The sequence below is a fragment of the Coregonus lavaretus genome (assembly GCF_964263955.1).
Source record: "Coregonus lavaretus genome assembly, chromosome: 2".
Classification (NCBI taxonomy): Eukaryota; Metazoa; Chordata; class Actinopteri; order Salmoniformes; family Salmonidae; genus Coregonus; species Coregonus lavaretus.
In genome coordinates this window covers 62,136,191-62,163,864 of record NC_139989.1, presented here as the reverse complement: position 1 = coordinate 62,163,864, position 27,674 = coordinate 62,136,191, and the positions used below count along the sequence as shown (strand labels likewise).

General features: G+C 43.5%; 1 protein-coding gene across 2 annotated transcripts; it reads right to left on the bottom strand.

The window, feature by feature from the left end:
* Positions 1-110: 110 nt before the first annotated feature.
* Positions 111-27,444, bottom strand: LOC311148345 (uncharacterized protein). Of its 2 annotated transcripts, XM_084185283.1 has the most exons (3): positions 27,128-27,444; positions 13,399-13,582; positions 111-1,597 (listed from the first exon to the last, which is right to left on the bottom strand). In XM_084185283.1, the coding sequence occupies exons 1-3, from the start codon at positions 27,134-27,136 to the stop codon at positions 675-677; spliced, it is 1,116 nt and encodes a 371-aa protein (XP_084041409.1). In that variant the 5' UTR covers positions 27,137-27,444; the 3' UTR covers positions 111-674. The 2 variants fall into 2 exon arrangements, with proteins under 2 accessions (XP_084041409.1, XP_084041410.1); XM_084185284.1 differs by lacking the exons at positions 13,399-13,582; positions 27,128-27,444 and adding an exon at positions 2,107-3,074.
* Between the last annotated feature and the right edge of the window lie 230 nt (positions 27,445-27,674).

Below are 27,674 nucleotides of genomic sequence, written 5' to 3'. Positions count from 1 at the left end.
AAGTTTAACACTTTCTTGGTTACTACATGATTCCATATGTGTTGTTTCATAGTTGATGTCTTCACTATACATCTATATATATATATATGTATATATATATACATATAATTTTTTTAAATCTCAAAACATCTTATAACTCTTCTGCAGTAAAATATTGTACACCCAGGTACTTCTCAGCAGCTGCCACCTACACTCATTAAAAACCCACTACCCCATTCCACTACTTTGACCCAATCTGCTCCTCCACCATCCAAATGGCCTGGGAGGACAGGACACCCCACTCAAAACACCCTGTAACTCTTCTGAAGTCAAATCTCATATACCCAAATCTATTTTCTGTGATTTACGTTCCATTTCAAATCTAATAATTATTACATTAACAATTGTTACAAGACAGAGTATGAACAGTTCTTGCCATTAACATCATGGATATTATTACTCAATGTATCATTGATTAGTTTTATGAGCACATACACACACAGGTTCACAATAACATCTTCTATCATAACATTTATCCATTTAAATCACAATGTGTGATATTACATAGACACAGGGGAGACCTGCTCCTAGATCACAGCTGCATTTAGGCTCCACAGAGGTTACCATGGTGATCAGACTAAGTCAACTGTTTAAGAATGGGAGATGGATATGACTGTTCACTAGAGGTTTTTTATTTAGGGATCTGGAACCGGTGCCGTATAGGAGGGAGATGAAATACGGCACGTTTTTGTTTTCTGGTGACTTTTCATTGTCCCTAACTGAGCAAAGCTCTTTCCACATAGACAGACATAAGGTTTCTCTCCAGTGTGTGTTCGCTGGTGTCTAGTCAGGGAGGAAGTTACGGTAAAGCTCTTTTCACACTGTTCACAGCTAAAAGGTTTCTTTCCAGTGTGTATGCGCCGGTGTGAAGTCAGCACGGAAGCTAGAGCAAAGCTCTTTCCACACTGATCACAGCTATAAGGCTTCTCTCCAGTGTGTATCTGCTTGTGTATGGTTAGGTTTCCAGCACTAACAAAGCTTTTCCCACAACGAAGGCAGGGGTAAGGCCTCTCGCCTGTATGAATTCTCAGATGATATTTTAAGGCCCCAGATACAGTAAAACTCTTCCCACACTGACAGCAGCAGTACGGTTTCTCTCCTGTATGGATTCTTAGATGAGATTTTAAGGCGGTAGATACAGTAAAACTCTTCCCACACTGAGAGCAGCAGTACGGTTTCTCTCCTGTATGGATTCTCAGATGAGATTTTAAGGTGCTAGATAGAGCAAAACTCTTCCCACACTGTGAGCAGCAGTAAGGTTTTTCTCCTGTATGGGTTCTTTGGTGTTCTTTAAGACGCCCTGCAGAGATGTGCCTCTTCCCACACTGAGAGCAGCAGTATGGTCTCTCGCCGTTGTGAATCCGCTGGTGAATATTGAAGCAACTCCGGCTAGTGAAACTCTTCCCACAGTTAGAGCAGCAGTGAGGTTTCTTCCCTATACGTCTCTGCTGGTGTTTCTTCAAGTGTTCTGATCTAGAGAAACTCTTCTCTGTCTCGTCAGCAACATGTGGTTGAAGTTCCGCAGATGATGAGACCCTCCCACATTTAGGGATGTCCCCTGTGAAACCAAGACATTGAATAACTAGGTTTATGAAATATGGGTCTATAAACAAAAGTTATCATCAATATACAGTACACTCAGTGACCAGTGTATTAGGTACACCTACAGACAGTGAGTCACGTGGCTGTGGCTTGCTACATAAAGCAGGCAGACAGGTATTGATACATTCAGTTACTGTTTGATTGAACGTTAGAATAGGCAAAACCAGTGACAAACAAAAGACAACGTCAGCGGCAGTCCTGTGGGTGAAAATAGCTTGTTGATAAGAGAGGTCGAAGGAGAATGGCAAGAATCGTGCCAGCTAACAGCCGGGCCACAAATAACAGCGCAGTACAACAGTGGTATGCAGATCGGCATCTCGGAACGCATAACTAGTCGATACTCGCCATGGATGGGCTATTGCAGCAGACAACCACACCGGGTTGCTCTCCTATTAGCTAAAAACAAGAAGCGTCTCCAGTGGGCATGCGATCAACACTGGACAATTGAGGATTGGAAAACATTACCTGGTCTGACAAATCCCGGTTTCTGTTGCGTCATGCTGATGGCAGTCAGGATTTGGCGTACCGAGCATAAGCCCATGGACCCATCCAGCCTGGTGTCAACAGTACAGGCTGGTGGCGGTGGTGTACTGGTGTGGGGAATGTTTTCCTGGCACACGTTAGGTCTCTTGATAACAATTGAGCAACGATTTAACGCCACAGCCTATCTGAACATTGTTGCTGACCAAACCCAATAGAGTATCTTTGAGATGAGATGGAACGGGCTGTTGACAGCATGAATGTGCCGCCGTCCAATCTGCAGCAACTGCGTGATGCCATCGCGTCAGCATGGACCAACATCCCTGTGGAACTTTTCCGACACCTTGTAGAATCCATGTCCTGAAGAAGTCAGGCTGTTCTGGAGGCAAAGGCGTGTCCGATCCGGTACAAGATGGGTGTACCTAATAAATCTTTTTTAATCAATCAATTAACAGAAGTTTCAGAAGGAGATTGGAGTCTAATCCACACACAACATTGTTCTTACTTGATGAAATCAATGCACTTAAAGAAACTTTCAAAGTTCTTGAAATGTTCCGGATTGATTGACCTTCATGTCTTAAAGTAATGATGGACTGTTGATTCTCTTTGCCTATATGAGCGATTCTTGCCATAATATGGACTTGGTCTTTTACCAAATAGGGCTATCTTCTGTATACCAACCCTACCTTGTCACAATACAACTGATTGGCTCAAACGCATTAAGAAGGAAAGAAATTCCACAAATTAACATTGAACAAGGCACACCTGTTAATTGAAATGCATTCCAGGTGACTACCTCATGATGCTGGTTGAGAGAATAACAAGCGTGTGCAAAGCTTTATCAAGGCAAAGGGTGGCTTCTTTGAAGAAGCTCAAATATAAAAAAGTTTAACACTTTCTTGGTTACTACATGATTCCATATGTGTTATTTCATAGTTTTGATGTCTTCACTATAAATCTACAATGTATGTATGTATGTATGTATGTATATATATATATATATATATATATATATATATATATATATGTTACGTGTGACGTATTTTTCTTTCTCCCCATTTTCCTTTGTAGTGTGTTCTGGGCATTACAGGTGTGCTGAGTTGCGGCTGACGATGGTGGGCGTGGCTTCGGTCCGCAGTCCTGGCAGCTGTAGCTGATTGATGAGAGTATACCTGTTTGCCGTGTGAGCTCGAAGAAAGGGGGGGAGAGGACACTTGTTGTTTGGCTGTGTTAATTTATCTTTGTTTGTTTTCCAGCCTGTCCTCCTGATGTACTCCACCCTACCTAGGTCCTGGAGAAGGGAAAGGTAGATCTGCCCATGGGTGTACATTCCCACGTAGATAACCCATTGTTTTACACACTAGGTTAGCCGGGCGGGTGTCACCCCTGTATTTTTTGGTAAACAGGCAGGAAAGTGGGTTATGGTTAGAGCGTGATAGGAAGGTTTAGGTGTGTAGAAGAGGAGGGACCTTTTGTTTATTTTCATTAATTGGACCCCGTTCCCAAATATTCTCTTCTCTTACCTTCCCTGGTTTATTTGATTGATTTGTTGTTTCTTTATGGGTGTTGTTTATTTTGTTTAAAGTACATTACTAAACGTCCCCTGAGGGCTAACCTTGAGATCTGGTTGTTGTCTGGTTATTTTAGTTCATTACACCCCACATTTCTTCCCCAGCCATCTAGTTTACCTTGTGTGCGCAGGCACGGGCATTTACTTCTCCTCCTCAGACGAACTACACCCGAGGGGAGAACGTAACATGGGGGTTCGTCCGGGATCTTTTTGATCCAGCTTGTGCCCGCACACTTTGGTAGTAGATGTGGATTGTGTGGTTGTTGTGTTGGGTGTAGTGTTTAGTTCTGTGTTGGATGTTGTACTTAGGTGGTGGATGTAGAACATGGCCACCTTTAACCTGAAGTTTTTTTTGGATAACCCTACGTGGGAGGGTTTTGAGAATTGTAGGCGAGCGGATTTAGAGACGTTGGCAGACCATTTCGATATCTCTGTGCCAAGGGGTTTTGTTAAGGCGGAGGTAAGGGCATTGGTGTTAGCGGCGCTGATTGAACAGCAGGTGTTGGTTTTGCCTCGGCCAGCGGTTGGAGAGGTGGTGGATGCGCTGGGTACCCCGTATAGGCCCGACGATGAGGTCGAGTATAAGGCCCCGGCCACCTTGCCTCGATTTGACCCTCTCTCTCCTATGCCTACGGCTGTACATTTGCAGCTGGAGGCAGAAGAGAGAACACAAATCCGAAAGGATGATTTACATCTCAAATTGGAGATGCGCCGACTGGAGTTGGAAGCAGATGTTAAGATAAGGCAGATGGACTTCGAAATGCGCAAATTGGAATTAGAGACAGAGATGGCGAGGCTGGCCGCTGTCCCTGCCGTTTCCAATAGTGAGTTTTCCACCCCAGGATCTGCCTCTACCTTTGACATTAGCCGGTTGACTCTTACTTTTGTGCATTCGAACGCATAGCAGTGGCTTTGAATTGGCCTAGGGATGTGTGGCCGCTGTTACTGCAGTGTAAATTGTCCGGTAAAGCGCAGGAGGTAATGGGTACTCTCTCTCTCGCTGATAGTCTTAATTACGACATTGTTAAGGCTACTGTGCTCCGTGGGTATGAGCTTGTGCCGGAGGCTTATAGACAAAAGTTTAGAAAGCACTCCAAATCCTCTATAAAAACTTTTGTCGAATTCGCTAGAGAGAAGGAATCTCTCTTTGACAAATGGTGCTCAGCGAGTAAAATCAATGACTTTGAAGGTCTTCGTGAATTAATGTTATTGGAAGAATTTAAAAACAGCCTCCCAGAGCGGTTGGTTGTATACATTAATGAACAGAAAGTGTTAAAGTTATCTGAAGCCGCGGTGCTGGCAGATGAATTTGTGTTAACACATAAAACGGTGTTTCCAACACATCCGTAGTGAGAATAGACCGGTTGTATCTTCTCCTGTCTACAATTCCCACCGTTACTCAGGAAGTACACGGCTGAATCCAAAGGAGGAACGCGCCTGTTTTTACTGTCATAAAGTCGGACACGTAATTTCGGGATGTATGTCTCTAAAACGCAAGTCACCACCTTCAACCCCTAAACCCCATAAAAGTGTGGGTTTGATTAAGGTAAACTCTAAGAGCTCTGTAAAGGAGAGTCCTGGGGTTGTACTAAGTCGTCCCGATCCCACATACGACCCGTTCATATTTAAAGGCTTTGTTTCACTGACAGGTGATTCTGGCGAACAAAAGCCAGTTTTGATATTGAGAGATACTGGTGCGGCTCAGTCTGTAATTCTCTCAAGTATTCTGCCCTGGTCAGAGGAGTCATATTGTGGCGCTAGTGTATTATTAAGGGGGATCGAAATGGGTTGTGTGCCTGTTCTGTTACATACTGTCCATTTGACTTCTGATCTAGTGAGTGGATGTTTCAGAATCGGTGTACAGTCCGAGCTTCCCGTAAATGGGGTTGCTCTAATCATGGGTAACGATCTAGCAGGAGACAAAGTTGTGCCTGTGTTAGAAGTGCTGGACAAGCCTGATGCTCAGTCAAGTGCTGATGTTTTGGCCACTACGTTTCCCGAAGCATTTCCAGCGTGTGCCATTACGCGTGCGCAGTCGCGTCGCTTAGGTACCATGGTAGACTTAGCTGACTCTGTGCTTGCACCTATGTTGAAGGGGGAAGATACCCAGTGTTCTACTCCTGTGTTTTCAGTGAGTTCTGATCATGATGATGGAAATAAAGACAAGACAATGGCTTCCTCGGTGGACTGTTTAAGGTTGCCAGTTACGCGGGAGAAGCTAATAGCTGCCCAGAAAGAGGATGTGGGTTTGGCCAAATGTTTTTCCTCCATATTACCTTTGAGTGAGGCAAAAAGGAAAGGTGTGATGTATTTCCTCGAGAACGGTCTTTTGATAAGAAAATGGACTCCCCGGGCTGACCTAGAAAATTATTGGAGTTCCGTTTTCCAGCTTGTAGTTCCTGCCACGTTTCAGACGAAGGTGTTGTCCCTAGCTCATGATATTCCTTGGTCTGGTCATCTAGGGGTGACTAAAACCTACGATCGAATCCTCCGTCATTTCTTCTGGCCGGGAATGAAACGGGATGTGGCTCGCTATTGCCGTACATGTAGTACGTGCCAAGTGGTGGGGAAGCCTAACCAGGTAATTTCCCTGGCTCCTCTCTGCCCGATTCCAGTCATGGGAGAGCCATTTGAGAAAGTAATAATCGATTGTGTTGGTCCATTACCCAGGACTAAGTCAGGGTAAACAATTCTTGTTAACAATAATGTGCACTGCTACAAGGTACCCAGAGGCGATTCCTATGCGTAAAATCACAAGTAAGGCAACTGTGAAGGCGCTGATTAAGTATTTCTCTACCTTTGGATTTCCAAAAATCGTACAGACGGATCAAGGCACTAATTTTACATCGAGATTGTTTGGAAGTGTGTTGAAGTCCTTGTCAGTGTCCCATCAGATGTCTAGCGCTTACCACCCGGAGAGTCAGGGTGCGCTGGAACGTTGGCATCAGCCGCTAAAAGCCATGTTGCGTAAATACTGTATGGACACAGAAAAAGATTGGGATGAGGGGGTGCCGTACGTGCTGTTTGCTATTCGGGAGACCGTACAAGAGTCTCTTGGGTTTAGCCCAGCTGAGCTAATCTTTGGTCACACAGTGAGAGGGCCTCTAAAGGTACTGAAAGAACAAATTATGGCTGATGATTCAGTTGGGTCCTCTACTAATGTACTAGACTATGTTAGTCAAGTCCGGGAGCGGTTGCATAATGCATGTGCTGTAGCCAGAGAAAATCTGTCTTCCACACAAAAGAAAATGAAACGTCACTTTGATGTAAACACTGTGTCTCGTTCTTTTCAACAAGGTGACCAAGTCTTGGTGTTGTTGCCGGTACCCTGCTCGTGTCTCTCTTCCAGTTTCTCTGGCCCATATGTGGTGGAGCGAAAACGCAGTGATACTGATTATGTTATCAAAACGCCAGACTGTAGACGCCCATTTCGGGTATGTCACATTAACATGATTAAAGTCTATCATGTTAGAGGTGGCAGTGAAAATCCTGTTGTATCCTCTGTTGCTTCTGTGAGCATGATTACTCACCCAGGAGTCAGCATAAATGATGAGGACGGTTTGGTGATGCGGAATACTCCTGAGCAGTGTGCTCGTTTGTGTAATTCGGAGATGGTAGCGTCCCTCCCAACCCATTTGTTGCACTTAAATGATCAGCAGAGGGCTGATATTGAATTACTAATCACTGATTTTCCGAGTCTCTTTAAGGATGTTCCCAGTCGTACAAATGTGTTGAAACATGATATAAATGCTGCTCCAATCAAACAGCACCCTTATCGTGTGAATTCAACCAAGAGGGGAGTGATGAAGAAAGAGGTAACTTATTTAGTGGAAAATGAGATGGCAATCCCCAGTGGCAGTCCTTGGAGTTCCCCCTGTCTGCTGATTCCAAAGCCTGACGGGACTCAAAGGTTTTGCACTGACTATAGAAAAGTGAATAATGTTACTATACCCGACTCATTCCCTTTACCTCGCATGGACGACTGTATAGACACTATTGGATCGGCTGCGTATGTTACTAAGCTTGACTTGTTGGCAGGTGCCTTTAACCCCTCGTGCCTCTGAGGTGTCTGCTTTTGTAACCCCTGACAGTTTCTGCCAGTACACGGTAATGGCTTTTGGAATGAGGAACGCCCCGGCCACGTTTCAACGTTTGGTAAATATTGTATTGGCTGATGTTCCTGATTGTACCGCATATCTTGATGACCTGGTTGTTCATTGGACTACCTGGCTTGATCACATGAGCACATTGAGGGCTGTGTTTGCATGCTTGGCCAGCGCTTCTTTGACCCTTAACCTAGCCAAATGTGAGTTTGGAAAGGCTACTGTTACCTATTTGGGTAAAGAGGTGGGTGGGGGTCAGGTGCGTACCGTAACAGCTAAGGTGGACGCTATCACCCGGTTTCCTGCCCCTGCCACTAGACGGGAGTTACGCAGATTCTTAGGCATGACGGGTTATTATCGTACATTGTGTAGGAATTTCTCAACTGTTGTAGCCCCAATGATTAGGTTACTCAGTCCTTCAGTGTCCTTTGAGTGGACTGCTGAGTGTCACTCTGATTTGACTCTGTAAAAGCACTATTGTGTACTTCTCCTGTTCTTTCTGCCCCTGATTTCCAGAAACCATTTAAGTTGGAGGTGGATGCCAGTTCAGTGGGTGCAGGTGCTGTACTATTACAGGAACACGATGGTCTAGATCACGCAGTTTGTTACTTCTCTCGCAAATTCAACAGCTGTCAGTCCCGTTATTCCACTATCGAACAGGAGACTCTGGCGCTGTTGTTTGCCCTACAATTCTTTGAGGTTTATGTTGGTTCCAGTGTGTTTGTTGCCTGTTGCCAACCCATTAACTTTTTTGAGCCGCATGTGTAACCACAACCAACGTCTTATGCGTTGGTTATACAGGGTTATAATTTAGAATTTCAGCATATAAAGGGTGCAGAAAACGTGGTTGCGGATGCTCTATCCCATGCCTAGTTCAGAAAATACTAAAACGAGGCGTTGACAACTAGGGGGGATGTGTTGTAAGTATTTGGTATTATAAAAAAAATAGATATGTATGTGTAAGATTGTTATCATAAACCCAGGGGTTTACTCTTTTTGGGGGGGGGCGTGTTACGTGTGACGTATTTTTCTTTCTCCCCATTTTCCTTTGTAGTGTGTTCTGGGCATTACAGGTGTGCTGAGTTGCGGCTGACGATGGTGGGCGTGGCTTCGGTCCGCAGTCCTGGCAGCTGTAGCTGATTGATGAGAGTATACCTGTTTGCCGTGTGAGCTCGAAGAAAGGGGGGGAGAGGACACTTGTTGTTTGGCTGTGTTAATTTATCTTTGTTTGTTTTCCAGCCTGTCCTCCTGATGTACTCCACCCTACCTAGGTCCTGGAGAAGGGAAAGGTAGATCTGCCCATGGGTGTACATTCCCACGTAGATAACCCATTGTTTTACACACTAGGTTAGCCGGGCGGGTGTCACCCCTGTATTTTTTGGTAAACAGGCAGGAAAGTGGGTTATGGTTAGAGCGTGATAGGAAGGTTTAGGTGTGTAGAAGAGGAGGGACCTTTTGTTTATTTTCATTAATTGGACCCCGTTCCCAAATATTCTCTTCTCTTACCTTCCCTGGTTTATTTGATTGATTTGTTGTTTCTTTATGGGTGTTGTTTATTTTGTTTAAAGTACATTACTAAACGTCCCCTGAGGGCTAACCTTGAGATCTGGTTGTTGTCTGGTTATTTTAGTTCATTACACCCCACATTTCTTCCCCAGCCATCTAGTTTACCTTGTGTGCGCAGGCACGGGCATTTACTTCTCCTCCTCAGACGAACTACACCCGAGGGGAGAACGTAACATGGGGGTTCGTCCGGGATCTTTTTGATCCAGCTTGTGCCCGCACACTTTGGTAGTAGATGTGGATTGTGTGGTTGTTGTGTTGGGTGTAGTGTTTAGTTCTGTGTTGGATGTTGTACTTAGGTGGTGGATGTAGAACATGGCCACCTTTAACCTGAAGTTTTTTTTGGATAACCCAAAGGCATTTACTTCTCCTCCTCAGACGAACTACACCCGAGGGGAGAACATAACTATATATATATATATATATATATACACACATACATACATACATACATACATACATACATACAGTGGGGAGAACAAGTATTTGATACACTGCCGATTTTGCAGGTTTTCCTACTTACAAAGCATGTAGAGGTCTGTCATTTTTATCATAGGTAGACTTCAACTGTGAGAGACGGAATCTAAGAAAAATCCAGAAAATCACATTGTATGATTTTTAAGTAATTCATTTGCATTTTATTGCATGACATAAGTATTTGATACATCAGAAGAGCAGAACTTTATATTTGGTACAGAAACCTTTGTTTGCAATTACAGAGATCATACGTTTCCTGTAGGTCTTGACCAGGTTTGCACACACTGCAGCAGGGATTTTGGCCCACTCCTCCATACAGACTTTCTCCAGATCCTTCAGGTTTCGGGGCTGTCGCTGGGCAATACGGACTTTCAGCTCCCTCCAAAGATTTTCTATTGGGTTCAGGTCTGGAGACTGGCTAGGCCACTCCAGGACCTTGAGATGCTTCTTACGGAGCCACTCCTTAGTTGCCCTGGCTGTGTGTTTCGGGCCATTATCATGCTGGAAGACCCAGCCACGACCCATCTTCAATGCTCTTACTGAGGGAAGGAGGTTGTTGGCCAAGATCTCGCGATACATGGCCCCATGCATCCTCCCCTCAATATGGTGCAGTCATCCTGTCCCCTTTGCAGAAAAGCATCCCCAAAGAATGATGTTTCCACCTCCATGCTTCACGGTTGGGATGGTGTTCTTGGGGTTGTACTCATCCTTCTTCCTCCAAACACGGCGAGTGGAGTTTAGACCAAAAAGCTATATTTTTGTCTCATCAGACCACATGACCTTCTCCCATTCCTCCTCTGGATCATCCAGATGGTCATTGGCAAACTTCAGACGGGCCTGGACATGCGCTGGCTTGAGCAGGGGGACCTTGCGTGCGCTGCAGGATTTTAATCCATGATGGCGTAGTGTGTTACTAATGGTTTTCTTTGAGACTGTGGTCCCAGCTCTCTTCAGGTCATTGACCAGGTCCTGCCGTGTAGTTCTGGGCTGATCCTTCACCTTCCTCATGATCATTGATGCCCCACGAGGTGAGATCTTGCATGGAGCCCCAGACCGAGGGTGATTGACCGTCATCTTGAACTTCTTCCATTTTCTAATAATTGCGCCAACAGTTGTTGCCTTCTCACCAAGCTGCTTGCCTATTGTCCTGTAGCCAATCCCAGCCTTGTGCAGGTCTACAATTTTATCCCTGATGTCTTTACACAGCTCTCTGGTCTTGGCCATTGTGGAGATGTTGGAGTCTGTTTGATTGAGTGTGTGGACAGGTGTCTTTTATACAGGTAACGAGTTCAAACAGGTGCAGTTAATACAGGTAATGAGTGGAGAACAGGAGGGCTTCTTAAAGAAAAACTAACAGGTCTGTGAGAGCCGGAATTCTTACTGGTTGGTAGGTGATCAAATACTTATGTCATGCAATAAAATGCAAATTAATTACTTAAAAATCATACAATGTGATTTTCTGGATTTTTGTTTTAGATTCCGTCTCTCACAGTTGAAGTGTACCTATGATAAAAAATTACAGACTTCTACATGCTTTGTAAGTAGGAAAACCTGCAAAATCGGCAGTGTATCAAATACTTGTTCTCCCCACTGTATATATATAATATACACTGCTCAAAAAAATAAAGGGAACACTTAAACAACACAATGTAACTCCAAGTCAATCACACTTCTGTGAAATCAAACTGTCCACTTAGGAAGCAACACTGATTGACAATACATTTCACATACTGTTGTGCAAATGGAATAGACAACAGGTGGAAATTATAGGCATATGCAAGACACCCCCAATAAATGACTGGTTTTGTAGGTGGTGACCAAAGACCACTTCTCAGTTCCTATGCTTCCTGGCTGATGTTTTGGTCACTTTTGAATGCTGGCGGTGCTTTCACTCTAGTGGTAGCATGAGACGGAGTCTACAACCCACACAAGTGGCTCAGGTAGTGCAGCTCATCCAGGATGGCACATCAATGCGAGCTGTGGCAAGAAGGTTTGCTGTGTCTGTCAGCGTAGTGTCCAGAGCATGGAGGCGCTACCAGGAGACAGGCCAGTACATCAGGAGACGTGGAGGAGGCCGTAGGAGGGCAACAACCCAGTAGCAGGACTGCTACCTCCGCCGTTGTGCAAGGAGGAGCACTGCCAGAGCCCTACAAAATGACCTCCAGCAGGCCACAAATGTGCATGTGTCTGCTCAAACGGTCAGAAACAGACTCCATGAGGGTGGTATGAGGGCCCGACGTCCACAGGTGGGGGTTGTGCTTACAGCCCAACACCGTGCAGGACGTTTGGCATTTGCCAGAGAACACCAAGATTGGCAAATTCGCCACTGGCGCCCTGTGCTCTTCACAGATGAAAGCAGGTTCACACTGAGCACATGTGACAGACGTGACAGAGTCTGGAGACGCCGTGGAGAACGTTCTGCTGCCTGCAACATCCTCCAGCATGACCGGTTTGGCGGTGGGTCAGTCATGGTGTGGGGTGGCATTTCTTTGGGGGGCCGCACAGCCCTCCATGTGCTCGCCAGAGGTAGCCTGACTGCCATTAGGTACCGAGATGAGATCCTCAGACCCCTTGTGAGACCATATGCTGGTGTGGTTGGCCCTGGGTTCCTCCTAATGCAAGACAATGCTAGACCTCATGTGGCTGGAGTGTGTCAGCAGTTCCTGCAAGAGGAAGGCATTGATGCTATGGACTGGCCCGCCCGTTCCCCACACCTGAATCCAATTGAGCACATCATGTCTCGCTCCATCCACCAACGCCACGTTGCACCACAGACTGTCCAGGAGTTGGCGCCACCTCATCAGGAGCATTATAGGGAGGCCATACAGGCACGTGGAGGCCACACACACTACTGAGCCTCATGTTGACTTGTTTTAAGGACATTACATCAAAGTTGGATCAGCCTGTAGTGTGGTGTTCCACTTTAATTTTGAGGGTGACTCCAAATCCAGACCTCCATGGGTTGATACATTTGATTTCCATTGATCATTTTTGTGTGATTTTGTTGTCAGCACATTCAACTATGTAAAGAAAAAAATATTTAATAAGATTATTTCATTCATTCAGACCTAGGATGTGTTATTTTAGTGTTCCCTTTATTTTGTTGAGCAGTGTATTATTTTTTTAAATCTCAAAACATCTTATAACTCTTCTGCAGTAAAATATTGTACACCCAGGTACTTCTCAGCAGCTGCCACCTACACTCATTGAAAACCCACTACCCCATTCCACTACTTTGACCCGACCTGCTCCTCCACCATCCCAATGGCCTGGGAGGACAGGACACCACCACTCAAAACACCCTGTAACTCTTCTGAAGTCAAATCTCATACACCCAAATCTATTTTCTGTGATTTACGTTCCATTTCAAATCTAATAATTATTACATTAACCATTGTTACAAGACAGAGTATGAACAGTTCTTGCCATTAACATCATGGATATTATTACCCAATGTATCATTGATTAGTTTTATGAGCACACACACACACACACACACACAGGTTCACAATAACATCTTCTATAATAACATTTATCCATTTAATCTACGAACATTGTTCTTACTTGATGAAATAAAATCTCCATCTCCCTCCTCGTTTCCCCCTCTCGAAGTTCCACTCTGTCCTGGTGTTTTCCTGCAGTCGACCAGCCACGAAGACGCCTTCTTCAGACCCAGCAGTAAGGCGCTACCGGGAGAGTTGCGACCCGGGGACTCTGGCAGCGTGGAGGGGGATGGGCTAGCTCTGTCCTGTTGACCGCAGAAAGTATTGTACATAGAATATCATTAGACCAAATGTATATATATATATATATTTATTTTATTACCCCCTTTTTCTCCCCAATTTTGTGATATCCAACTGTGATATCTTGTCCCATCACTGCAACTCCAGTACGGACTCGGGAGAGGCAAAGGTCGAGGCCCCATTTTCCTTTTATTTTTTAGTTACGGATAGCCAGGGGCATACTCCAACACTCAGACATAATTTACAAACGAAGCATGTGTTTAGTGAGTCCGCTAGATCAGAGGCAGTAGAGATGACCAGGGATGTTCTCTTGATAAGTGTGTGAATTAGACCATTTTCCTGTCCTGCTAAGCATTCGAAATGTAACGAGTCCTTTTGGTGACAGGGAAAACATATGGAGTAAAAACGACATCACTTTCTTTAGGAATGTAGTTTAGTAAAAGTAGTCAAATATAAAAAGTAAATGAATGCCCTTTCCCACCTGGACAAAAGGAACACCTATTTGAGAATGCTGTTCATTGACTACAGTTCAGCATTCAACACCATAGTGCCCACAAAGCTCATCACTAAGATAAGGACCCTGGGACTAAACACGTCCCTCTGCAACTGGATCCTGGACTTCCTGACGGGCCTCCCCAAGGTGGTAAGGGTAGACAACAACACATCTGCCACACTGATCCTCAACACAGGGGCCCCTCAGGGGTGCGTGCTTAGTCCCCTCCTGTACTCCCCGTGGCCAAGCACGACTCCAACACCATCATTAAGTTTGCTGACAACACAACAGTGGTAGGCCTGATCACTGAGAACAATGAGACAGCCTATAGTGAGGAGGTCAGAGACCTGGCAGTGTGGTGCCAGGACAACAACCTCTCCCTCAATGTAAGCAAGACAAAGGAGCTGATGGTGGACTACAGGAAAAGGAGGGCCAAACAGACCCCCATTAACATTGATGGGGCTGTAATGGAGTGGGTCGAGAGTTTCAAGTTCCTTGGTGTCCACATCACCAACAAACTATCATGGTCAAACCGCACCAGGACAGTCGTGAAGAGGGCACGACAACACCTTTTCCCCCTCAGGAGACTGAAAAGATTTGGCATGGGTCCCCAGATCCTCAGAAAGTTATACAGCTGCACCATCGAGCACATCCTGACCGGTTGCATCACCGCCTGGTATGGCAACTGCTCGGCATCCGACCGTAAGGCGCTAGAAAGGGCAGTGGGTACGGCCCAGTACATCACTGGAACCAAGCTTCCTGCCATCCAGGACCTACAGTGGGGAGAACAAGTATTTGATACACTGCCGATTTTGCAGGTTTTCCTACTTACAAAGCATGTAGAGGTCTGTAATTTTTATCATAGGTACACTTCAACTGTGAGAGACGTAAAACAAAAATCCAGAAAATCACATTGTATGATTTTAAAGTAATTAATTTGCATTTTATTGCATGACATAAGTATTTGATACATCAGAAAAGCAGAACTTAATATTTGGTACAGAAACCTTTGTTTGCAATTACAGAGATCATACGTTTCCTGTAAGTCTTGACCAGGTTTGCACACACTGCAGCAGGGATTTTGGCCCACTCCTCCATACAGACCTTCTCCAGATCCTTCAGGTTTCGGGGCTGTCGATGGGAAAAACAGACTTTCAGCTCCCTCCAAAGATTTTCTATTGGGTTCAGGTCTGGAGACTGGCTAGGCCACACCAGGACCTTGAGATGCTTCTTACGGAGCCACTCCTTAGTTGCCCTGGCTGTGTGTTTCGGGTCGTTGTCATGCTGGAAGACCCAGCCACGACTCATCTTCAATGCTCTTACTGAGGGAAGGTGGTTGTTGGCCAAGATCTCGCGATACATGGCCCCATCCATCCTCCCCTCAATACGGTGCAGTCGTCCTGTCTCCTTTGCAGAAAAGCATCCCCAAAGAATGATGTTTCCACCTCCATGCTTCACGGTTGGGATGGTGTTCTTGGGGTTGTACTCATCCTTCTTCTTCCTCCAAACACGCCGAGTGAAGTTTAGATCAAAAGGCTCTATTTTTGTCTCATCAGACCACACGACCTTCTCCCATTCCTCCTCTGGATCATCCAGATGGTCATTGGCAAACTTCAGACGGGCCTGGACATGCGCTGGCTTGAGCAGGGGGACCTTGCGTGCGCTGCAGGATTTTAATCCATGACGGCGTAGTGTGTTACTAATGGTTTTCTTTGCGACTGTGGTCCCAGCTCTGTTCAGGTCATTGACCAGGTCCTGCCATGTAGTTCTGGGCTGATCCCTCACCTTCCTCATGATCATTGATGCCCCACGAGGTGAGATCTTGCATGGAGCCCCAGACCGAGGGTGATTGACCGTAATCTTGAACTTCTTACATTTTCTAATAATTGCGCCAACAGTTGTTGCCTTCCACCAAGCTGCTTGCCTATTGTCCTGTAGCCCATCCCAGCCTTGTGCAGGTCTACAATTTTATCCCTGTCCTTACACAGCTCTCTGGTCTTGGCCATTGTGGAGATGTTGGAGTCTGTTTGATTGAGTGTGTGGACAGGTGTCTTTTATACAGGTAACGAGTTCAAACAGGTGCAGTTAATACAGGTAATGAATGGAGAACAGGAGGGCTTCTTAAAGAAAAACTAACAGGTCTGTGAGAGCCGGAATTCTTACTGGTTGGTAGGTGATCAAAAACTTATGTCATGCAATAAAATGCAAATTAATTACTTAAAAATCATACAATGTGATTTTCTGGATTTTTGTTTTAGATTCCGTCTCTCACAGTTGAAGTGTACCTATGATAAAAATTACAGACCTCTACATGCTTTGTAAGTAGGTAAACCTGCAAAATTGGCAGTGTATCAAATACTTGTTCTCCCCACTGTATATACTAGGCGGTGTCAGAGGAAGGCCCAAAAAAATGTCCAAGACTCCAGTTACCCAAGACATACTGTTCTCTCTACTACCGCACGGCAAGCGGTACCAGAGTGCCAAGTCTAGGTCCAAAAGGCTCCTTAACAGCTTTTACCCTAAAGCCATAAGAATGCTGAACAATGAATGAAATGGCCACCCGGACTACTTACATTGACACACCCCCTCTTTGTTTTTCACACTGATGCTACTCGCTGTTTATTATCTGTGCATAGTCACTTTACCCCAATCTACATGTACAAATTACCTCGACTAACCTGTACCCCCGCACATTTTCTCTGTACCAGTACGCCCTGTATATAGCCTCGTTATTGTTATTTTATTGTGTTACTTTTTATTAAAATGTTTTACTTTAGTTTATTTAGTCAATATTTTCTTAACTCTTATTTCTTGAACTGCATTGTTGGTTAAGGGCTTTTAAGTAAGCATTTCACGTAAGGTCTACAACTGTTGTATTCGGCACATGTGACAAATACTATTAGATTGTATTTGTATTATTCATGCATTGTATCTCTAGGTGCCTTATTTAAATAAGTGCTTTCATCAAGAGGCACATGCACATCATTCTAGAGCAGAGTGCATTGTTTAAAGAGGTCACCATGGAGATGAGGATGGATACATTCTCTAATCATTGTTTCAGAGACCTTGCCATCACTTCTCCTGTAAATGTAACAAGAGACTCAGGAAAAAATAAATTCAAAAAGAAATAGCTAAGAGAATCCCCAGAGACTCTGAAGACAGACTTCATCCTAAAAGCTAAACAAGGAAATAAAAGGAGACCTTCTGTTCTACACAGATGATACTAATGCTTGGCACACAGCTCTCCACAAGACCAACATGATGGTCCTAATGCTTGGCACACAGCTCTCCACAAGACCAACATGATGGTCCTAATGCTTGGCACACAGCTCTCCACAAGACCAACATGATGATCCAAATGCTTGGCACACAGCTCTGCACAAGACCAACATGATGGTCCTAATGCTTGGCACAGCTCTCCACAAGACCAACATGATTATCCTAATGCTTGGCACACAGCTCTCCACAAGAACAACATGATGGTCCTAATGCTTGGCACACAGCTCTCCACAGTGAACTTAATGTCATAAAACAGAACAATAAGGCAACTGTAGATTGATTCCACGCCCAAAGTTAACATTAATATTTATAATTACGGCACAGTGATTATTCAAAGTTCGGAGGCCAGTCTGGATCAATTTGTCCACTACTTCGACCAAATAAAACCTTGTTGCTGAACTTACAACCTCTCCACTGTCACTACCTAGGACAGCCTCCATTCCCTCTGTACCCCAGCATGTAGTCCCCAGAGTCCCTCCCTCACCTGCAGCAGACACAGCCCTGAGCATGCCTCTCTCACACGTGACACCTGCGTACACCTGTAGACCTGTACAGAGAGAGTCCCCACCTTCACCAGGACGTTAAAGGATGTTGCTGAGGGAGGCCAGTCACCAACTCCCTGAGACAAATCAGACACTCCTTTAGACCTGCATCTGGAGGCGCCTCACAGAGACTGGAGAACAGCCAGCAACACTGCCCCCCACACCACTTCTCTCCCAGGAACTGCATGCAGATACATTGCGCTATGCCCAAGCCGTACTCAGTCAGAGGCCCCATGCAGAGTTCGGAGCATTGCAGGCCACACTGCCCTCCTCACCACCCTCCTCAATTCCCCCCACAACCTCCCTCCCAGGCTACCTTAACGACTCCCATCCCCAGGACAGGCCTGGGATACTCCTGCCCCCCATGGCAGCCACACCAAGGCCTCCTGTGCACACCCAGAATGGAGCATTGGCAGGCACTCCGATCCCCTGCAGCAGTTCCACTCCTTTGGCGGGATCTTCATCCGGGTAGACTGAGCTCTCCAACACTGCTCTCCCAGTTCCCGTCCCAGCCCCTGCATCCAGCGACTTGAGGGGGGATCTGTCAAATGCTCAGTCTACCTTTTATGTCCTCGGAGTTGGACATTTTAAGGGGTTTGAATCTGGATTGGCCTCAGATCAATATAAGTATTTGCATGTAGTTTCATCTGACTCAATTGATCTCAAAACCCACACGGCTAAATGTGAAAAACCCTGTCAACTCCCCATTGATTAATTTAATTCTTACTAATAATCCCCATAAATATTTGTCTAGTGGAGTATTTGCATATGATCTCAGTGATCATTGTCTCATAGTGTGTATTAAAGATACCAAACAGCAAAATACTAATCCTCGTTTAATTAAGATACATTTTTGAAAGATCTCTCCTCAATGGTTTTTACATGACATGTTCTCCTCTGATTTAGCCACCATCTCCTGTATTCCGGATCCTGAGTTGGCTCCAGAACATTTATCCTCCATATTTACTACTCTGGCAGATAAACACACCCCTTTTAAACAATTCAGAGTCAAAGATACAGTGCCTTTGGAAAGTATTCAGACCCCTTGACTTTTTCCACATTTTGTTAGGTTACAGCCTTATTCTAAAATTGATTTAAAAACTAAATAATGTCCTCAATCTACACACAACAACCCATAATGACAAAGCAAAACCAGAATATTTATTTACATAAGTATTCAGACCCTTTGCCATGAGACTCGAAATTGAGCTCAGGTGCATCCTGTTTCCATTGAATATCCTTGAGATGTTTCTACAACTTGATTGTGGTCCACCTGTGGTAAATTCAATTGATCGGACATGATTTGGAAAGGCACACACCTGTCTATATAAGGTCCCACAGTTGACAGTGCATGTCAGAGCAAAAACCAAGCCATGAGGTCGAAGGAATTGTCCATAGAGCTCCGAGCCAGGATTGTGTCAAGGCACAGATCTGGGGAAGGGTACCAAAACATTTCTGCAGCATTGAAGGTCCCCAAGAACAGAGTTGCCTCCATCATTCTTAAATGGAAGAAGATTGAAACCACCAAGACACTTCCACCAAGAACTCAATGGACACTCTAACAGAGCTCCAGAGCTCCTCTGTGGAGATGGGAGAACCTTCCAGAAGGACAAACATATTTGCAGCGCACCAGCGAAGTGGAGGTGTTGTTTACTACCTTCACCATCTGTGGGCGGCCCGTCAGGAAGTCCAGGACCGAGTTGCCCTGGACAGGGTTCAGACCAAGGGCCTCGAGCTTAAAGATGAGATTGGAGGGTTCTATGGTGTTGAATGCTGAGCTATGGTCCATGAACAGCATTCTTACATAGGTATTCCTCTTGTCCAGATGGGATAGGCCAGTGAGCAGTGGGATGGTGATTGCATTGTCTTTGGCACTATTGGGGCGGTAAGCAAATTGAAGTGAGGTCTAGGGTGTGAGGTAAGGCAGAGGTGATATGATCCTTGACTACTCTCTCAAAGCACTTCATGATGACAGAAGTTAGTGCTACGGGGCAATAATAATTTAGTTTAGTTACCTTTACTTTACTGGGTACAGGAACAATGGTGGACATCTTGAAGCATGTGGGGACAGCAGACTGGGATAGGGAGAGATTGAATATGTCGTCGGTGGGCTCTCTATACTGATATTTTGCTTGTTTGATTGCCTTGAGGGAATAACTACACTGTTTGTATTTGGCCATATTCCCAGACCCCTTGCCATGGTTAAATGCGGCGGTTCGCGCTTTCAGTTTTGTGCGAATGCTGCCATCTATCCACGGTTTCTGGTTACGGTTTCTGGTTAGGGTTGCTGGTGACTCTCAGATCCACCTCTACGCAGACGACACCATTTTGTATACATCTGGCCCTTCATTGGACACTGTGTTAACAAACATCCAAACGAGCTTCAATGCCATACAACACTCCTTCCGTGGCCTCCAACTGCTCTTAAACGTTAGTAAAACTAAATGCATGCTCTTTAATCGAACGCTGCTTGCACCCGCCTGCTCGACTAGAATCACTACTCTCGGCGGCTCTGACTTAGAATATGTGGACAACTACAAATACCTAGGTGTCTGGTTAGACTGTAAACTCTCCTTCCAGACTCACATTAAGCATCTCCAATCCAAAGTTATATCTAGAATCGGCTTCCTATTTCACAACAAAGCCTCCTTCACTCATGCTGCTAAACATGGCCTCGTAAAACTGACTATCCTACCGATCCTTGACTTCGGTGATGTCATTTACAAAATAGCTTCCAACACTCTACTCAGCAAATTGGATGTAGTCTATTACATTGCTATCCGTTTTGTCACCAAAGCCCCATATACTACCCACCATTGTGACCTGTACGCTCTCGTTGGCTGGCCCTCACTACATATTCGTCGCCAAACCCACTGGCTCCAGGTCATCTATAAATCCCTTCTAGGCAAATCCCCGCCTTATCTTAGCTCATTGGTCACCATAGCAACACCCACCCATAGTATGCATTCCAGCAGGTATATCTCACTGGTCATCCCCAAAGCCAACACCTCCTTTGGGTCGCCATTCCTTCCAATTCTCTGCTGCAAATGACTGGAACGAACTGCAAAAATCTCTGAAGCTGGAGACACTTATCTCCCTCACCATCTTTAAGCATCAGTTGTCAGAGCCGCTTACTGATCACTGCAGCCCATCTGTAATTAGCCCACCCCACTACCTCATCCCCATATTGTTATTTAGATTGTTATTTATTTTGCTAATTTGCACCCCAGTATCTCTATTTGCACATCATCTTCTGCACATCTATCACTCCAGTGTTAATACTAAATTATAATTGTAATTATTTTGCACTATGGCCTATTTATTGCCTTACCTCCATAACTTACTACATTTGCACACATTATATATTGATTTTTCTATTGTGTTATTGACTGTACGTTTTGTTTATTCCATATGTAACTCTGCGTTGTTGTTTTTTCCGCACTGCTTTGCTTTATCTTGGCCAGGTCGCAGTTGTAAATGAGAACTTGTTCTCAACTGGCTTACCTGGTTAAATAAAGGTGGAAAAAAAATTATAAAACAAAAAAGACGACCACTCCGAATACCTCTTCTCCGCCCGGCGGTGTTTTGGATCAGCCTCTGGAATTAGTTCAATTGCCCTGGTGGGTACGTACAAAGGATCCGATTCGGGAAAGTCGTATTCCTGGTCATAATGCTGGTAATGCTGGTGAGTTAGCGCCGCTCTGATATCCAAAAGTTCTTCCCGGCTGAATTTAATAACACAAAACATTTCCGGGGCTAATAAGGTAAAACAAATACTGCAAAGTTGACTAGTAGCTAGGAGCATGGCCACCCTATCAGCGCCATCTTGAGCAGAATGTTTTTTGGTTAGTTACTACATGATTCCATATGTGTTATTTCATAGTTTTGATATCTTCACTATTATTCTACAATGTAGAAAAAAGTACAAATTTAAAAAAAACCTGGAATGAGTAGGTGTGTCCATACTTTTGACTGGTACTGCATTTTGAACATAAGCTTGTCGCCTGCTTTCCCGCAATTGGGACAACGACTCCCATTGTTAGGGCGGAGACATGAGCATCTCATCATTATATATAGATCTCTGGTGTAAAGGTGCACAGCACAGAAGGAGAGATGAGATGAGACCAAAAAGACAACATGAGAACAAGCGGAAATAAACGCTCATTAAAAATGAAAATAACTTGATTCTGTGATACAGGCATTTGGAATATCGCGCAAAAACATAATAAGATATATCACCCAGCCCCAATCTACTGATGATGTTAAATCAGGTTCCCTGCACATTAGGAAAGGTGTTCCCGCAATGGTTGATTCTGGGTGCTTTACTTCTTACTGTTTAAATTAACAATATTGACTTATCTGTAAAAAACTGTAACCTGCACTTGTATGCTGATGATGCTGTTGTGTATGCTGTTGACCAGGCTCTACCTGAACTACAGTGTACCTTCATTATATTACAGAAAAACTTTGACCTGAAATTAGTATTGAATGCAGATTAAATTATTCTCTAGAGTGCATAAAAATAACTGATGATTTAAGCATATGTACTTTGGATGGTGTCCATATTGATCGTGTCCCTGCTTACAGATATCTAGACATCTGGATAGATGAAAAGCTGTCTTTTAAAAAGCATATTAATGAGTTAGTTAAGAAGCTGAGAATAAAAATGGGCATCTTCTATAGAAATAGGTCCTGCCTTGCGCTAAATAGTAGAAAGCAGATTATTCAGTCAACGTTCCTATCGGTCCAAGACTATGGCGACATCTATATGAACGCAGCTGCCACTTCATTAAAGGCGTTAGATGCAATTTATTATAGCGCACTGCGCTTTAATACGGGTGACAATCTTAGTACTCATCACTGCATTCTCTACCAGAAAATTGGTTGGCATTCTGGTCTCTACTGAGTTAGGTAAATCAGCTTTTAGTACTCTTGCACCTTATTTGTGGACCAATCTTCAAAATGTTCTTAAATTTGATGTTTTGGTGCCTATAGGGCAATTCAAAAAGCTGATTGAGGACCTTATTACTGATGATCTTTTTTTGTTTTTTATGAGCATGTTATTAATTCTGCTTGCATTTCTATTGATGTGTGTATTTTCTGTAATTTATGTAATTCAGGGCTCATCTGTACAAGAGACCTTGGTCTCAGTAGGATTCCCTGATAAAATAAAGGTTAAAATTCTGAAGTGTGCAATCGTTCACTACTTTCCACAAATGTACTTTTTTTTTTTCAATCACTTCGGCACATTTTTCAAATGGAAGGGTTATTTTTTATTTTTTTACTCTTAGTACAAATGTCAAAACTGATAACACTTGTAATGCCCCCTGTATTATGTTCAGAACATTTGAGTGAACATTCATTAGAGTTGAACACATCTTTCCCCCGAGTTAATTTTGCTAAACCCAGAATTTCAGTCACACGTAAATTACCACCCAAGTACTTCAGCAGCGCATTGTACACTACACCATGATTTCAAACGTTTAGTAGTTCAGTTTTAGCAGTTTGATTAAATGATACTTAAAATGTATTGTTAATAAATGACAGCAAAATCTTTAAAAAAAAAAAAATACAATGAAAATGGCCTAAGAGTGTTGAAACGTTTAGATAATCTGTTTAGGTTTGTGCTTAGATATGTGAAAATTTACCAAAAAGATTGAAAAAATGAACAGCATTAGATTGGTGGAGTCATGTGCTAGTGGGAGTATCCACCATATGTTTTATACCAGTCATTTCCTTTCAAACCAGTGAAGAGAAGTTAACAAGTGCACACTTTATAATAATAATAATATGCCATTTAGCAGACGCTTTTATCCAAAGCGACTTACAGTCATGCGTGCATACATTTTTTTTTTTTGTGTATGGGTGGTCCCGGGGATCGAACCCACTACCTTGGCGTTACAAGCGACAGGAAGGAAAGATAATGAGGGATTCCTTAACATTGTATCTATGCAGAAGTGGAGCTAGTGTGAGGGCCATTGGTGCAACTGTTCCTGCAGATAAAAAAATTAACTATGATGTAGGCCTACCATTATTGAACACTATAAAACATGGCAAAATTGAAATGATTAAATTCAACCCTGGAATTGGTCTAGGTGGTTGTTGCTTATTTTATAAAGCAATGTACCCTACAACTGTCTGTCACTATACCTCCTTGAGGGGACCCCTGGGACTGGTGGATGCACTGCTGGTTGGGGTAGGACCAGGGTCTTCACATACTAAGTTATTTATTAAGTTAAATATTTTAAATTAAGTTAACACACTGCCAAGACTTGAGGTAGGCCTATACAAGAAAAATCCAACAATGACGCATTTTTTTCTACATTTTAAAACAGTCTAATACATTTTTAAGCAGGAATTAAAAAACATTAGGAAACGAAAAAGATTCCAAAGAACAGAATAGCATATTGTGAGTTTAAAGGTAGACTCAGCAATATGACGTAGGCTATATGCACAAAGTAAACAGCATAGTGGGTCAATTTCCGCAATAACCAAGAACGTTGAAGCGCGAGGCTCCAATGTTTTGGTCCCATGGCTATCATGCTGCAACAGCGTGAAGCGTACCCTTGCATATGTGCAGATACTGTGTGTGACTGTGAGAGCGAAGTCTTGCATCTCGCTCATTGCAATATCTGCAGTGCTACTTGTGGCTTCATTTAGCTGAGTCTTCCTTTAATGTAGCATATTTTACAGTCACTATGCAATTTAGTAGACACATATTCCTGTGCCCATATCACAGTTAAGACATCTATTTTATAGTAAAACTATGTTTTAAGTGAAAAGTAGGCATTGGTCTGAAACTGAAAAAGGAACTTTCCATGAGCGCCACAATCCCTCCTCCACCCATGCTCTACCAAGGTTTTCCAGCACACAGCTTTGACCTACTACAGTAGCTATGTTGGTCTATTGTACTTCAAACAATGTTTATGTAGGTTGCTTATGAGTCAAACATTCTCAAACAGCCCAAATAAGACTTAGATGAGGTGCTCCCACACTTTGATTTTTACTGCATACAATGATCCTTCACACACACCACACTAATCCCATACCACTACCTTTTCAAGCTTTTATTTTAAATTATACTGAACAAAACTATAAAAACGTAACATGCAACAATTTCAAAGATTTTAGTTCATATGAGGAAATCATTCAATTGAAATAACTTCATTAGGCCCTAATCTATGGATCTCACATGACTGAGAGTCCTCTGTAGCTCAATTGGTAGAGCATGGCGCTTGTAACGCAAGGGTAGTGGATTCGATCACCGGGACCACCCATACGTAAAAATGCATGCACGCATGACTGTAAGTCGCTTTTGATAAAAGCGTCTGCTAAATGGCATATTCTATTATAATACAGATATGCATCTGTTGGTTACAGCTACCATAAAACAAAATGGGCCTCAAGATCTCGTTGTAGTATTTTTGTGTATTCAAATTGCCAATCGATAAAATGCAATGGTGTTCGCTGTCCGTAGCTTAGGCCTGCGCATACCATAACCCCACCATGAGGCACTCTGTTCACAATGTTGACATCAGCAAACCGCTCGCCCACACGATATCATACACATGGTCTGCGACTGTGAGGCCTAGTTGGACATACTGCCAAATTCGCTAAATCGACGTTGGAGGCGGCATATGGTAGAGAAATGAACAATCAATTCTCGGCCAACAGCTGCGGTGGACATTCTTGCAGTCAGCATGCCAATTGCACGTTCCCTCAACTTGGAGACATATGTGGCATTGTGTTGTGTGACAGAACTGCACATTTTAGATTCACCTTCTATTGTCCCCAGCTCAAGGTGCACCTGTGTAATGATCATGCTGTTTAATCAGCTTCTTGATATGCCACACCTGTCAGGTGGATGGATTATCTTGCAAAGGAGAAATGCTCACTAACAGGGATGTAAACAAATTTGTGCAAAACATTTGAGAGTGATAAGCTTTTGTGCGTATGGAACATTTCTGGGATTTCTTATTTCAGCTCATGAAACATGGGACCAACACTTTACATGTTGCGTTTATATTTTTGTTCAGTGTACATGAAAGGAAGCTTTGCTTTTATCCTTACAAGACCATCATGATTAATTGATTGAGCGGTTTTGTCTTGTAGTAATGTGGTGCCTGCCTGTATTTCCTTAAACCTTTGTTGTAGCAATACATGTCATTGAGAAAATATATATATTTCATAACATATTTTTTTGCCCCCAACCCTAGCTCCGCACCACTGGAATGGCCGTGCATGACAGTTGTTAACAAATATCCAACAGATGGGCTAGTCCAGCATCCAGATCGGAGCTGTAAATAAAATCAAGCCGGTCAATTGGCAGAGTTGTTAGTTTGGCACTGTTGATCTAAGCAGATTTGGATTAAAATGTCAAGCGGACAGTAGAAGGCACATACTTGAATTTATTCTGGATGTTTGAAACTGGTGAGTTTGTCCTGATTTTCTCACTGCAGTGCACAACGTGCTGTTTACATGTGTATTTGCAAAAATGCAATTAAAGAAAGTGTCCACCCAATCACCAGTGAAAGTTGCACCCCTGGTTTTTGTAATCTTTTAGCTGTCACTGTAGTAGACTAAGCATAGGTGATTAGATGATGATGAAGTTGAAATGGTGCTTGAATAGTGAAGGCAGCGCCTATTTTCTTTGCAACTTGCGGTAACTCTAAATCAATAGTTGTTTAGAAGGCCGAAAACATTAACTTGCTTGACCATTCTGTAGGTCATGTAACTGCTTGTTACATGCAACATGTTTTGTGACCTCAACCGGACAGATGTTCCTCTCCGGTTTTATGACTGGAAAAAAGTTGTGGTTGAATTTATTCTGCCACTGTCTTCTTGTCTCGGCTGTGTCAAGGCATATGAATTAACAAGTTATAGAACAAAAAACGCAATTATCACAATAAATAGGTTGCAATATTGCTATTTTTCTGGCTTGGCTTCCCGGTGATTTTACCCACGCACCCCAACTGCAAGGTGTAGGCTTGGCCTCATTATTTCTCTATGGTTCTGACTTTAGCTGCTCGTTGCCTTGTATCAATCTGTTTGCTTTAGGCTAGTGGCTACTTTGCTGAAGGACAAAATATCCCAAGTGTTTATTACCACCATTGTTTATTTTGTCCAGCTGTTCAAATGGAAGAAGGCATATGGAAGATCAAAGATGATGAAAACAAGGCCTAGACATGTTATACACCACAGTAAGCGTACTGTTAATAAAAGTAAACCAAACTTACCCAATCCATCGTGTATGCTATTCTTTCTTCAGTATTTCTTCAAATAAAAAAACGTGACAGTATATCTGTCGCTAGCCTACACTACAGTTACTTTCTTTGTCACAGCTAAACCAGAGCAATCAAACGTCATCTCAATATCGAAACTCGATTTAAGTTGTGACAAATAAAACGTCTAATGTTGGCTAATCGTACTTCAGAAAGATCCTGGATAAGATTTTACCTGATCTATTAGTCAATAAAACGTTCAACACCCTATTCACCAAGAATCCTGATGTCTGTTATCGTCTACCTCTACCCGAGAGCCACTTGGAACAACATCCTCGTCGAGAGTCCAGATAATAATCATTTACAGAGGCCTAGCAAGGGTAGTCTATAAAATACCAGACTGATTACAGCAGCACTATTCGTGCAGCGAAGCAGTAAACCCCGATGTATGATTTATTCAGCTTCACCGAACAGAGCAGACTGAAGGAAGTGGGCTTTTCTTCTTTGGTATTATGGCTATCCGCAAACAATTGTTTTAGCTGCAATGCACCACCTAGTGAAT

Excerpts from the sequence above, each read along its gene's own strand:
- LOC311148345 (XM_084185283.1), bottom strand. Across the intron at positions 1,598-13,398 it reads TGGAGATTTTATTTCATCAA|GGGACATCCCTAAATGTGGG; the intron begins GTAAGAACAATG and ends TTGGTTTCACAG.